Here is a 15316-nt window from a genome sequence, read left to right on the forward strand (position 1 = left end):
TAAATATGCACTTAGCTTACATCTATATTGCATGTTCTCCCACTGTTGACATGGGCTTAAATGGCTGTAGTGTTTAAAGGGGGTCCAATACCACAAGCGGCGCTCGGAAACGCAGCATTCATTTTTAGAATTCAAAACATAGATTTCTACAAGGGTACACACACCAGCGCCGCTACTCTGCGGCTGTACACAGCGCCCAGCCACGACTTAAGACACTGTTCATATTTCTGCCGCGCCACAGAGCGCCATCTGAATAGCTTCATTTCAAATAGCATGCGAATGTGCGCCTGGTGTGCGATACTTTTAACTGTCATGTGCGCACCATGTCGCGGCACTTCCGGTGTGCTACCTGCTTAAGTGAGTGTGTGTGAATGAGAGATGTATAGGTAGTTGGCGGTTCATTAGGCTGTGGCGACCCCTGGTAAATTAGCTACTAAGCTGACATAAAATAAATAAATAAATAAATAAATATATATATATATATATATATATATATATATATATATATATATATATATATATATATATATATATATATATATATAATAAACATTAAGCATCTGTCTGATATGTGTTCTTTAAAAAATGTCCAATGTTATATATTGTTCAATTGTGGGCTCTGCTAAACAGGATAAGAAGAGACTATTATTAACTATTATTCTTTTTCATTATTCAAATGTCTCAGTAAAATGCCTACAAACTTGTAAAACTGATCTGAGATCAGGTATAAATTGTGAAAGCTGTTCAGTGATTCGCCACTAGAGGGCGATCATAATGAAGCCATGTCATTCATTGGGATTTAATGGTAATTAATTTGTTGACTGAAAACCACTAATTCAAAACATAAGACGTGCAAATAACACTAGTTAGGGTTCAGTCACACTGAATGCGCTTTTGGTTTTAAAAGTGCTTGCCACAGCACTCAGAAATAAGTTTTAAAAAGTGCAGCGCCCCCCCAAAATAAACCTAAATAACAAAATATATTAATCTGGAGCTGTTTCATTGTAACCAGTTAAATGGACAGTAATATTTTATTATTATTTACAAAAGAAAAAAAAATAGTATACACTAGCAGCAAATACATTAGCAAACATTCTTTTTTTTTTGGCTTAGTTCCTTTATTAATCTGGGGTCGCCACAGCGGAATGAACCGCCAACTCATCCAGCACGTTTCACACAGCGGATACCCTTCCAACCGCAACCCATCCCTGGGAAACATCCACACACACAGTTCAGCTTTTTAAAGTAATAGCTATTATAAAGAAATAGAATCAAGCTATCAAATCTCAATGGTTTCTTCACTGTATAACTTGCACATTCTGATTAAAGTGCAGTGAATGATTCTCTCATTTACATTTTTTTGTTTGATTACATTGAATAACAGGTGTGCCACTTTAAAAATGCACTCATCTAACGCTATAATGAAAGCATTCGATTGCTTTAACTTTTTGTGCTGATTTAGGACAAAATTACTTGTTTAAAAAAAAAAAACACCCACCAAGATCAACATCTTCAGATATTATTATTAATTATGTGTATATATGTCTGTTCAAACACGCACCCAAAACCGACTTTCGCTGTGCTTCAAATTGCTTGTGCAGAATCCGTTTGGTTTGTTTATCACTATAGAGCGCGTCAGCTGACAGTCACGCACTGCTATATGACTATTTTGAGGATTGTATAGGAGGGGGGATGCCACCTGTAAGGAAAAGGAAGGGAATCCTGCCGTTTTTATTTTTTATTTCAAAGTGTTTTCATGTCTAAATAAAACGAAAGTACAGATTCACATTTTAGAGCAAGGGGTGGCCCCTGGTGGTTCGGTGGTATGGGTTGTGCGACCCTTCATGGAAAGATTGAAATTACGGAAGAAATATGGGAAAATACCTTTACAGGATGATAGCGGGATAGAACTGTAAAATACGGGAGAATCCCGGGAAAAACGGGAGGGTTGACAGGTATGGCCCCGCCTCCAACACCTTCTGATTGGTCCACTGCTTTGGGACTGACAGTGATGAACTGCACAGGAATGTTGAAGATCTTTCAACTTGACACAGTGTCCAAAAAAACACAGCGCTTCAAAATATGTGAGATGCGAGAGTAACGGTCACACACATCCAACAAGCAAGTGTTTACATTGAAAAACCATGGAAAAATAACTTGTTGGAGAGAAAAAAACATTCTGTATGCCATCTTCAGGCCCATACTGAAGATATAAAGTCATCTATCCGTAATTTTATGGTTTATTTCCAGCAGCTAGAGTGCCGAAAATAAACGTAAAATAACAACCGTTAAATTACAGAAATTTACTGTAAAATAACGGATATTAAATCATCGAAATTTACCAGAAATTTTAATTTAAGCAAAATTCTGTAATTTAATATCCATTATTTTACACTATGTTTCTGTAATTTAACAGCTGTTATTTTCATTTTTTTCCCGGTACCCTAGCTGCCAGAAATAAACCGAAAAATTACAGATTTTTTTTTTACAGTGGCAGAGGGTGATGAGATAAACAGCGTATTTAAATATTTGTGTGAACTGCCCCTTTAAGGCAGGTCCAGCATGTTTCTGATCTCCAGCTCTCTCTGTGTCCTTTGGTGAATTTCTCGGATCGCTGCAACAACAATGCGCATCACAGGCTCCGCCTCTTCCTGTGTCCGCACGCACACCAGCTGCAGGAAGACGCTCCGGTCGGGCATTGCGTGAAACACCAGTTCAGCGGCGCGCTGCACCAGCCAGGGATGATGAGGAGCCAGAACCTCCAGGTAGGCCTCGCGACACAGCTCACCGAAGCTCCGCCCCTCACGCTCAGTCCCCAGTTTCTCCAGCAGCAGCTGTAACCACAGCAATGAACGATGAAGGCGGAGCAACGTCCGACTCCCAGAGGGCGTCTGTTGGTCAAAGGAGACCACGCCCCTCTGCAGCTCCGCCTCCAGCATCGAATGCACAGAATGGTAGGCGTGGCCAGGGGGCGGGGCTTCATGCTGAGCACCATACATCATACTGTTGCTAGCGGTAACACTGTGTCTGGTGGATTCCTCCAGTGAGAGCTGTCGGATGAGCGCGATCTTCTCTTCAACTTTATGAGTGAAAAATCCCACCAGAGGACCCAGAGCCTCCATGAACCTGCAGCACAGGACACAACATCACACCACAAGCACAGTTCCACATTCATCAACATGTCTGATTCAGAGCACTTTGCTCCGTGCTGTTTTTTGTTATTTAGTTGTAATTTTTTGGTAATTATTTTAATTATTAATGTTTTTGTTTGTGTTTATACCATAGACTGTAAAATATATGGACGGAGTGTTCTTGATGTCACCCATAGGTTTCTGAAGAGCGCAAAAGAAGCCACAAGTAGGCGCGGCCAACCGTCGCCATTTTGCTCGCGCGTCATCACACCCACGGCGGGACACCAAACAAGGGCAAAGAGGCGGAGAGTGGGCGGAGCTACAGACACCTGCTGGCTGTTTGCTTGGACCTGGTTCAGAAACACTTTACTTTGGGATAACGCTCAATACTTTATCACCTGCGACTCGTTTGTGTTCTGACCACTTGTGCTTGGTTGTACACTATATCAATAAAGTGTTTAGACTTTTAAAAACACTGCTGTAATAAACTGAGCCACTAAACATTGTTCTTATGACGTTTTCCTACAGGAGAAAAACGCGAATTACTTCCAAACACTTCACATATAGTCTGTGTTAGTTAATGCAGGACTATTGATGAAATCCAGCGTATGACAACACTTCAGATGACTGTTCTAGAGCCTGCAGCTAAACAACCTGTCAGATTCTGAAGTGCATTACAGCTCTAAATATAAATATAAACGATAAATGATCTTAAATAAAACAAATACATGTATAGAGATGGTATATAAGTATATAACTTTACTCACATGGGAAACGGAGGCCACGTGAATGGTTTGTGAGCACAATTAAGTGCACTCAGCATGCCATGCCATCTAATAATTGTGGGAAACAAGTCCAAAAGGCAGTTGACTGTGTAAAGCCACATAAAACAACACAGAAATACGATAAATATGCCGAGTTCAGTGGCTAATCTGCAGGATTCAGCTGAGGTGACGTGACGGCGACCAACGAGACCTAACTGTCAATCAAGTGGCCACGCCCTTAATTATGCAAACTTAATATAACTTAATATAAAGGAAACGGATGAGTTATAAAAATATTCACCCCCTCACAGTTGTCATGAAGAGTAATATTAGCTGTATTAATAAAAATCTTTCTTTGTAGCAGGCTGTAAACACCTTTTTTTCTGCTGTAAAGTTGGCCATTCTAACAGTGCGCTCAATTAAACTTTGCTTTATTATGGAGCCAGGACTAGCGGAATTTCGATGAATTGCAGTTTCAGTAACTTCCGTATTGGCCTCCCGAGGGAGAGCGGGAGGTTGCCGCTTGGTGTATACCCGTTTTACAGTGATGCCAAAGATGAAGCATTTTTGTTTCCTTATAGCAGTGGTTCTCAAAGTGGGGGTCGGGTCCCCCTGGGGGTTTGCAAGACTTTAGCCCAGGTGTGGGCAAACTTTTTAGAACCGAGGGCCAAGTTTTGCAAACCAAGTGAAGGCCACAAGTCAAATCCTTCAAAAAATAACTTTTATTTATATTTACTTATTATTCATCAAAAAACAATAAAATAATCCCGTATAAAATATAATAATATAAATAAAAATACTAATAATATTAATGTAATAATTTTTACAGTGGAGAATAGAAAAGATACTGTCTAATAGAAAAAAATCTCATATTAAAACAATAAAAATAATTCCTAAAGTTTACTATTCAGTCAAATTTACAATAACCTAATGTGCACTGCTTTTAGAATATACAGATCAGTCATCATAACACTCGATAAAACCACAAATCTTTGATAAAGACATTTTTAAAGTGGATGTGTGCATGCCAAATATATTCTATGACATAAATTTACACATTTAACCAGCAACTATTATAGAATTTGAGTCAAATTCACAACAATCTCATTTGAGCTTGTATTAATATGCTCATATCAACCATAAAACTATGATAAAACTGAAGAAGAATCTTAGTCTTTGTTATTCCAGGTCATGTTATTATGAGTGTGTTAATGTGAACAATGAGCCTGCTCCCCTCTCTTCGCAAGGGTGTCAAAGTCTGGAGTCTGCTATGGCAAAAATGTGAGGCGCAGCAGGCAGGGAAGACGTGAGGCGCGTAGGGCACATAAGCAGTGCGCAAAACCCTCGCGGCCAGTAGTAAACCTCTCAACACATAGCACGTTCGGTGTGATCGGCCCCTTAGGTTGGAGTCTTGTAGCAATACTTTCTTGCCATATTAGACCTCCTGCTTTCTGTCCGATATTGGTGAAGAAGTATTTTGTTGTCGATTCTTCCTTAAACTGCCTTACTAATTTTTTCAGTGAGTAATGGTCGAGTGCATTTTAATATCCAAGAGTGTGTTCTAATTCTACTGGTTGCGCTAACTTTACCACGTGCAATGCTGCCATCACATGGCGTTCACTTGTATTGCATCATTACTAATTCTGAACCAACCGTTACTCTGAAGCAGCATTTTAAAAACTCCCTTGCAGGCCGGATGAAAGTGTTCAGCGGGTTGCATATGACCCGCAGGCTATAGTTTGCCCACCTTTGCCCCTTTCACACATACAGACCTTTCCGGGAAATTACCGGAATTTATCGGTAAATTCATAAAAGCGCTGTTCACACACCCATTGCAAAATAATAGTAAACTCTGACATCATTAACCAGAAATGAGCTCTAAACAGCTGCGCTTGTGTTCGTAAACATTTGACTACATTACAAACTCTGTGGATGATCAGTATTGTGAACAACATCGATGAAGATATAAGGGGAACACTTTCGAATGTCGAGATGTCATTGATATGTGTGTGTGCTGGCGCTCACGGGCTGTTTCTCTGGCACACGCGACGCGTCAAGCAACTGAAGGAAGCAGAGCTTGAAGGTAAACAAACAACAGCTTATCATAAGCATCCTATCGATAATTACTTACACCATTGGCGTTAAGATGAACATAGAAACAATATCTGACTAACATCGAGCCGTCAAATGTGTCTGGAAAAATATTCAAGGGCTTTTATTCTCATAAACAACGCGGACGTGAATGCGTCTGACTGTTCTGATTGGCTAAAGTAGACGTCTCACTAATAATATATTTTTAGTAAATAAATAATTTATATATTTTTATATAATTAAATTAAACTATTAGAACTATCATATTTTATCCATAACTTGCAGAATATAAAAAATAGGGCTAATTATTTTTAAACTTATAATATATCCAATATATACTTAATATTTAATAAAAACACATGCAAATAAAAAGTCATCAGCCTTTTTTTTTTCCATTGGATTGCGACCCCTGGGGTTATTATGCTAAATAAAAATCACAGCAATTGCGTTAGGTGCTACAGATTGATTTTACGGTACAAATGTCAAACTTTAATGCCTTTATGGCACTCGCATACAATAAAAAAAGGCTCCTGGGACTTCTAGAGTGAGTTCAGTCCTCCGGTTTGTTTCTCAATTTGCGTTCTTCAGCGATCTTCCCTCCTCGTGTTCTCGTGGAACGTCATCATCACTTCCAATACTCAAGACCGCAAGAACAGAGGACGCATAAAGCTTTCCAGATGTGTTCTTGATATTGAGGACGCATCAATGCAGACTTAAGCACCGAACTCGCTTGAGAAGTCCCAGAAGTCATTGCGACTGGAGGTGGGAAGCGCAGCATTTTGTATAGATTTATTATTAAAGTTCTGAGGTATACCTTATTTATCTCAGGAGTTTCCCTAAATGAAACGGTGAACTACCATGGACATCGTAATAAAGACTTAAACACATTAAGGGTGTTTATTTGCTGAAATTCATATTAAAATCTGTGCTATTTATATTGTGCAGAGTATATTTGTAAGATCTTTATGCAGAGTACATATTTTGGAAAGGGGAAAAACAATAAATCGTTGTATGAATGCTGTAATGTTTAAATAATTTTCATTTAAAACGCATGAAGGTCATGTGACCATCACGAAGAACGCAGCATCTCATTTCTTACAGGACGCATTCTCTGTTCTTGCGGTCTCCGGAGTTCGTTCTTTCGAGCTAGCAAGATCGGTCTTCACAAGAATGCAAGTGCGTTCTCTGCGTTCTTGGAATTGAGAAACAGCTCAAGTCTGCATGGGTGCGTCCTCGATATCAAGAACACATCCGGGAAGTTTCACACGTCCTCAGTTATTGTGGTCTTGAGTATTGGAACAGAACTGTAGCAGTTGATGATGATGTTACATGAGAATACGAGGACGCGAGATCGCTAAACAGCGCATGAGAAACAGCCCTGTAAATGTTGATTTTGTGACTTTTGAAAGAAAATAAAAAGAAGAACCATTTCTTTAGATTTCCTACTTGATCAGCTCCTCCCAGCAGAGCAGGTATGGGTCCAGCAGCACGTCAGAGGCGGGGCCGAGGGCGGAGTTTAGATGCAGGAGGAGGCGGGACACCTGGAACTTCTGTCCGTTACACTCCCTGATTAAGTCACTTGCTCTAAGCTCCTCCGGAATGGAAGCATGATCCACCTGGACAATGCAAGTGTGTGAAATCAAAATGTGAAATGTTTATTTTGCTAGCACACATTGTTATTCTTAAGGTGAATAATTCATCTGTGCAAGATAATCCAGTTTAAAGTCCACATGAACCGGAAGATGCGACTGTTATTGTTTCGTACTGTGATGCAGTTTCTAGAGAAACTATATTAAACGATACAACAGTGGGCGTGGCTTGTTTTTTCTACTGCGAGCTGATAGGATCTAGTGAAGTAGGCGTTTCATTCAGAAAGATGGTGAAAAGGGTTTGTGGAGAGTTATTACAACCTAACAGACTCCTCCTCCTCCTCACCATTTCTGCTTGTTGTCAAAACTGACAGCTGGAGGGGCGTGGTTAAGTGTGTTAGCCCCGCCCAATTCCTAAAACATTCATAATCTGACAAAGTAACAGAAAAAAAACAAGAAGTGCATTATTAGATTGCAGTTAAAGATTAGAAGGGCAAACTATTTTTGTTCTTGATGACATGCACAGAAGAATTGAACAGCACAAAACTAGCAGTGTGAGCTAACAAAATCAATATGGTGAGTGTTGATTTCTTGGGGACTTTAAGAAAGTTTCATTAATTTTCAGTCAAGGTCTAAACCAGTGGTCACCAAACTTGTTCCTGGAGGGCCGGTGTCCTGCAGGTTTTACCTCCAACCCTAATCAAACACTCTTATTCTAATCAAGCTCTTACTAGGTATACTTGAAACACCCAGGTAGGTGTGTTGTAGCAAGTTGGAGCTAAACCCTGCAGGGACACCGGCCCTCCAGGAACGAGATTGGTGACCCCTGGTCTAAACAATTGCTACTGCACTTGGATTGGCTCCTTCTTTGTTGATGCTTTAGCCACAATATTCTTAACCACGCCCATCTTACCATGATGCAAAGAGAAAGCCCCACCCCTACTCAATATTCCACTTCAGTTGGAAGTACATCAACATTCTGAAATAAAAGTCTCAGCAACTTCCTGTTCACGCAAACAAACTTAAACAACAACATGTAGCGCTCCTAGCCATGTTTTTAGTTATTCCCCTGTAATCTCTCCTTTATTTATTAATATTTTTTAATAACGCAAGTACAAACCCTATATTCAACAAACAGATAAATATGTTAGTGAGGTTACAAAGTTCAACAATAGGAACAAAAAAATGAGAAAAGGGAAAACAAGTTAAATAAAAAAGAAAACGAATAGACAAATAAGGGTCTTAATAAGGTAGCAAAAACAATACCAAGGCATGTGAACGTTTTCGGGCATTTCTCTTGAAATAAAGAGACTTCAAAAAAAATCTTCAGGTCATTTCTGTTATGATCACCAGTGACGTAGCTTTCATGGATCACTGGAGAAACTACATAACTACGTACTAAACTACATACGCCATCATCCACTCCACCCACACACCAGTTCCAGATCAACCCTTAATTACACACACACAGCTGCAGTCCATCATCACTGATTACATGGACTATATAGACACCATAAACTCACTTATAATAATGATTCTTACATTTATATAGCACTTTTTTGGACACTCAAAGCACTTTACACATTGTTTGGGAGGGGGGGGGGTATATATAGCAGCCATATTTCACCAGAGCACACACCAGCTGATTGGTGGAGAGGAGACAGAGTGATGAAGCCAATATGGGGAGAGTTAGGAGACCATGATAGGCAGAGGCCAGTGGGCAAATTTGGCCAGGATGCCAGGGGTTAAACCCCTACTATTTTATAGGATATAAGGACATACTGGGATTTTTTAACAACCACAGAGAGTCAGGACCTCAGTTTAACATCTCACTCATCTCAGTTTAACACATAGACAGGGGCGCCACCCTTGTGTAAACTCTGTCCACCCCTGTGGCCACCCCAATATGATCGTTGCTGATATTATTAATTTAAATGTATTTACTTAAATTCACAATACTTCAATAAATAAATGAATAAATAAAATGCAGCCACTAAATTATTGTGGATTGATCAGCGCCACTCACGAAGCTGATTCACTGAGATTGCACACTTTTTATTAAGAAATTATTATTTTTGAAATGAAAAAGTTGTGTTTTATCTGAATGAAAACCGCAAATCCAAAATAAATAGATAGATGCTGTAACATGAAATTAGCTCATTTTATGAATATTAATAATCAACAATAACGGTTTATTCTTAGTTATTAATATTCCGGCTTAAGCTTCAGCCAATTTGGTCAAACAAGCATATGATTGTATATGATCATGCTCGCGCGACCGAGCGGATTCCCAGATTATGAATATTAATTATCAACAATAACGAATTATTATTAATCATTAATATTCCGGATCAATTTATTGTTAATTTGACCAAACAAACACAAGCAGAGCCGCCGCTCTTCCGAGCGGACACGGTAATCTATTCATTTAGAAAAAGGGAATTTAATTGCTACTTCTTGTGAAGTAGATTAATCATTCAAAAGTATTAAATAACTTATAATAGCTAGGCAGGGGAATCTGTATTACAGTGACATTTTCTCGTGAGGCAAACAATACAAATCATTTGATTATAATGGAATTTATTGACTAGTCAGACGAATAACGAACAAACAAACATTAAACACAGAACAAAAAGGGAAACCACGTGGAGACATCGGGTCTATAGAACGTGTAACAACAAAGAGAAATAGTAAAGCTAGGAAATAGAGGCTTCAGATAAAAGAGTGACAAAACTTTCAGTTCCACACGCACCATTAAGGACCACCAAGATTATCCAAAAAAAAAAACAACTTTTTTGCTAAAAGGGGCACAGCTTATTCGCATAACTAAAATCACCTTCATGTGTGGAGGTCCCTCTTATGAGAGTCTCTTTTCCGTCGTGATGAAAACTCGTTTTGATGTCCTTCTTGATGCGTGGAGTTTGTAATGCAGTTCGGACGAACACGATCGCAAACTTTAAACTGAGTTTACTTTGCCGGAAAATAAAGAAAGCGTTACGGGAAAAAGTCCATGCGGCTTAGAAAGCCACGTGGCCCTTAAAGGGACCACGTTTGATGGGTTCTTTGTTAGGACCTTCTCTTTCTGCCCAGATGTTTGTCGGGAAAGTCTGCTTATACCTGCGGGTCACGTGACAACCCGTACAGCATTCTGACCAATGATTTCGGGGGAAAGTTTGCGCGCGAACCTTCCTTTGTCTCGAGGCTGCTCGTATGCAAATTTGAGTGTCCGCCTAAAGCATGCGGACAGGCATTTAATACAGGGCTTTAAAGAATAAAGCAATGCGAGTTATGGTCTCGATCTACGCATCATGTGTTGTAAGATGTCAGCAGAAACCCATCGGTACCAAACATGGGGGGGTTTAAAAGTACATCAACATAATTTTTCATATCCTTACAATATTTATGCTTTACAAAGGCCTAAAGGGAACATGCATACAGGTTATAAGAGAGGTTACACAGGTAAGAAAAGTCAGAAATGAGATACAAAGTTTACAAAACATAACACTTTAGTTTTGTGCTGGTTCAGGATTTGATGAGTTCATTTTTTTTCTGTCGGGACAGCCTTGTGTGTGTGTGTGTGTGTGTGTGTGTGTGTGTGTGTATTTGGGCAGGAATGTCTTTGAAGCTCCAGACTCAGTAATCCAGGGACACTGGAGAGATAAAGTCTGTCGGGGGTACCCAGACTTTTTGGAGCCAGGAGTCGTAAAACCCTCCTGTCGACGAAAGCCAGACCATGATAAAATCAATAAGTAATTTTATCTGTGGACTGTACGCTACAGATGCATTTTGAAATCTGCTTTTCAAAATCTAGTTTACTTAGCAACTACATTATTTTGCTGGTTGACTTAAAAGGGCCAAAAATCTTATTGATTTTGTGGGTGTATTTTGCAAATAGGTACAGGAATATGTTTTATCATTGTGGCTCACAAAGGAGCATGGATAAATGATATTAGGGTCTGTATAGCAAGCGTGTGTACATAGTAATGCCTTTGTTCAGTTTGTTTATTTGTTTGGTTTATTAATTCATTCATTAATCTTCATTAATATTAGACATGGCATATATTGTATGTTATACAAGAATTAACTTACCTGAAAGAGGTTTTAGACTAAATATTGATTTTTATTTGGTTTGCACTTGTACTTGCGGAATAAATTACGATATTTCAAGAGTAATTATTGGAATTCAATAAAACTTCATTATTTATTTTACCAAAAACAAAAATAAAACATTACTCTTCATTCACAATATATACAAAATTTATAATTTTTTGTGTGCCACCCCAAGATTTGTTGTGGCCTTACTTGGCCACCCCTAAGAAATTTTTCTGGGGGCGCCACTGAGTAAAGAGTCCCCATCACTATACTGGGGCATAAGGACCCACACAGACAGCAGGTTGGGCGCCCCCTGCTGGCCTCACTAACACCACTTCTGCCAACAACCTAGCTTTCCCATGTGGTCTCCCATCCAGATCAATGACTGTAAAAAATATGGACGACGCGACAGCCCTTTTTCCCATTGAACGCCTTGAGGGCAAAACGCCTGCTTGACGGGCACAAACTGTCGCAAAAGACTGCTGAAATTGGAGCCAGACATGCGCAGAAGGACTGTCTGATGGAGCCAGAGGAGGAGCCGCGATAATGAGCGGAGTCGAGCTTCCAACCAAACGCTTTATGTAAAATCAACCACGCCCCCCGAACTGCTCAGCATGCGTTTGCTGTCATATCAACACAAATGGATGTAATAACGTTAACAAATATGAGGGTTTTATATATTCAATCGCGCCAGCTCCAGGCCGCAGAGCATAACCTACTCGCGGCGTCGCGGGCTGATTCCGGCTCACATGCGGCAGCGCCTGCTCGCTCGGCCGCCGCATCTGGCTCGATTGACTCGGACTGGAATCGGGCAGTGAGTCCAGGCATCCGGAGTAGGTCCAGCAGAGGTAACGTTAGTCAGTCTGAGCTCTAAGAGATAAGTCTCCGGCAGGCGAGAATCTAGCCGGAACTGTGTTTTGCTATCTGGGTGGCTAGGCGTGTATCAGCAAACTAATAAAGCCCGAAAAAAGCCCTGACCTTAGCGAATAAACAGTGTTCCACCAGGATCATGTATGTCAGAAACTATAGTTTACTGCTGAACTCATTTTGTCATGGTAAAATAACACAGAAATCGAATAATAACATTTCAGTCTACTTCAGTCTCCTGCCGAAGCTCAGACGTGCTGCTTTGAGAAACTGTCAATCACAGCTGTCAATCACGATGACACGCCCAGCATTAAATTACTGCTAAAAACAAACTGTTTACAAAAATGAAGATCTGCACCTATTTCAGCACAATAACCAGTGCCTTAATCCACCAGAACTATCTTTTGGGACATTTTATTGCAAGTGTAATATTTTTTTTTATTTGGGCTCAAGTCTCCTTCATTAACACGGAGGAGGCGGGCTTTATGACTTGTACTGCAGCCAGCCCCCAGGGGGCGATCTAACGGCCGAAACCTTCACTCAAACGTAGGCTTGCGGCACACTTGATCCAGATACTAACTGGGTGACCATGTGAGAGTTGTAAAGAGCTAGCTGTGGGCATCCAGTGCTGAGTCTTGTTTTATGGGGTACCCTGCCTTCTCACCATTCTTTATAATAAATACGCTGCATTTGGAACCTCATCACTGTTGCCATCCCAGCATCCTTACAATTTTTCCGTCCCTTAAAGTAGGGTTTCAACTATCACCTTTCAAAATGTGCATCTATAAATGTAGTGTTTACATTGAATAATTCGATTATTTATCAAAAGGTCTAGATCACCGTCTTTCAACCTATAGCTTTAATTCAACGCCAGACCACAGTTATAAGTCCTGAGATCTCACCTGTTTGGCAGATTTGTACGCACTCAAACAAGGCCTCCATGAATCCTCACAACCCTGGACTGTCCCTTGAGCTGCGGAGAAAAGGAAAACAGTAGAAGTTACTGTGTTTGCGTGTTATTAGTGACGCTGAAGGTGCTGATGTAGGGGATAGTTGTGACACTAATCAAGTGTTTTGGGTTTATTTATGATTGTGAATTGCATCATGGGAAGTGGATCTCTGCTCTGGCTACTTTTGATGTTGTAAAGTCAACTCTACAGTTCAACAAAGTCACTTTTATTGAGATTTTAATCATTTGAAATAATAATAGAATGTATGAGAATTAATATATAGAGGGGCAGCACGGTGGCGCAATGGGTAGCACAATCGCCTCACAGCAAGAAGGTCACTTGCTTAAGCCCCAGCTAGGCCAGTTGGCATTTCTGTGTGGAGTTTGCATGTTCTCCCCGTGTTGGGTTTCCTCCGAGTGCTCAGATTTCCACCACAAATCCCCCCCCAAAAAATGCGGTATAGGTGAATTGGGTAAGCTAAATAGTCAGTAGTGTATAGCTGCATCCCAAATGGCACACTATACACTCATGCACTATGTACTTATGCACTTACAACAGGATAGTATATGTATGTAGTGTCGTCCCAAATGACATTCTAATGGTTTTTCTACTAAGCGGAAATTCAAACCGTTTTCCTGATGACGTTTGACGGTCGCCAAATTAGTGAAATAAACGAACGAATGATCAAATAATACCTCCCGTGAGTATAACCGCATTCACCATCGGGAGGCGCTATAATCACTCTCGTAGGAGAATTCTGCTTTCACCATCCAAAATAAATAAAGTTATCCAACATGTGCGCCCGATAGCTCCGCCCCTTCCGCTACTCGAGCAAACCTGCGGTCGTTGAGGGCGTGAAGTGTCCATCATTACACACTTCATTTTAGCGGCTGAATGAGTGATCATCCGGGTAATTAAAGTGCTCTTATTATTTTGAGAGTTTTCATGGTGAAACCACAACTTGCACTGTTTATACTACAAAATGGCGTAGAATAGTGCATAAGTATACGATTTGGGACACGCTTTAGTGTGTGAATGGTGGATATGAGTGTTTCCTTAATGGGCGGTTCATTCTGCTGTGGCGACCCCAGATTAATAAACGGACTAAGCTGATAAGAAAATGAACGAATGAGTATGAATTGTACCATAATAAACAACATCAAATCCAGACAGCTTATCACTTCAAGCTAAAAAAAAAAAAAAAGTTAATAAAAGTCACTTTTTCAAACGTTCAAGGTTAAAAGTTGTTGGACGACAGATCAAGCTCCAAAAATGCAATTCAAAAGCAGAAATAAATGGGGGAAATAAAAACATGAATTACAATGTACGGCTACTTGATGGACATTATCTACAGCGTGTTCAGTAGTTGAAGCTGATGCACATTAGCACACACTGCTAACACACCAATGAGTGGCAGATTTAACCAATAAGCAAGGTAAGCAGCCGCTTAGGGTGCCCAGGACATCTGAGGGCCCCCAATAAATATCTAGAAGTGTAAATTATATATATAAAACATGCTGGATAAGTTGGCAGTTCATTCCGCTGTGGCGACCCCGGATTAATAAAGGGACTAAGCCAACAAGAATATGAATGAATGAATGAATATATATATATTGTTATATAACATCATATTTTGTATAGTGAGAGTCAAACAGGTAAATTTTTTACATCATTAAATCTAATTTAATATAGAATAAAACAATATTTTTATAATAATGTAATGTTATGTAATTATAATATTATACAATAAAATATCTACCCCCCCAAATCATGGAGCAGTCCAGCAGTCAAATTTATAAACAATATTTAAGATTTGTAGTTGTAAATTCATT

The 15316-nt window shown here is 39.8% G+C and overlaps 1 protein-coding gene across 1 annotated transcript in view; it reads right to left on the reverse strand.

Moving 5' to 3' along the window:
• Nucleotides 1-1725: 1725 nt before the first annotated feature.
• gltpd2a (glycolipid transfer protein domain containing 2a) overlaps nt 1726-15316 on the reverse strand; it is a 14191-nt gene continuing 600 nt past the window's right edge. Inside the window, exons 2-4 of the mRNA XM_001342187.8 lie at nt 13437-13507; nt 7433-7602; nt 1726-3126 (exon numbers count right to left, since the gene is read on the reverse strand). Of these exons, the coding sequence (XP_001342223.1) occupies nt 2547-3126; nt 7433-7602; nt 13437-13507 (821 nt within the window). The 3' untranslated portion in view covers nt 1726-2546. The remainder of the gene's footprint in view (nt 3127-7432; nt 7603-13436; nt 13508-15316) is intronic.

Source organism: Danio rerio, chromosome 23 (assembly GCF_049306965.1).
Source record: "Danio rerio strain Tuebingen ecotype United States chromosome 23, GRCz12tu, whole genome shotgun sequence".
NCBI classification, from domain to species: domain Eukaryota; kingdom Metazoa; phylum Chordata; class Actinopteri; order Cypriniformes; family Danionidae; genus Danio; species Danio rerio.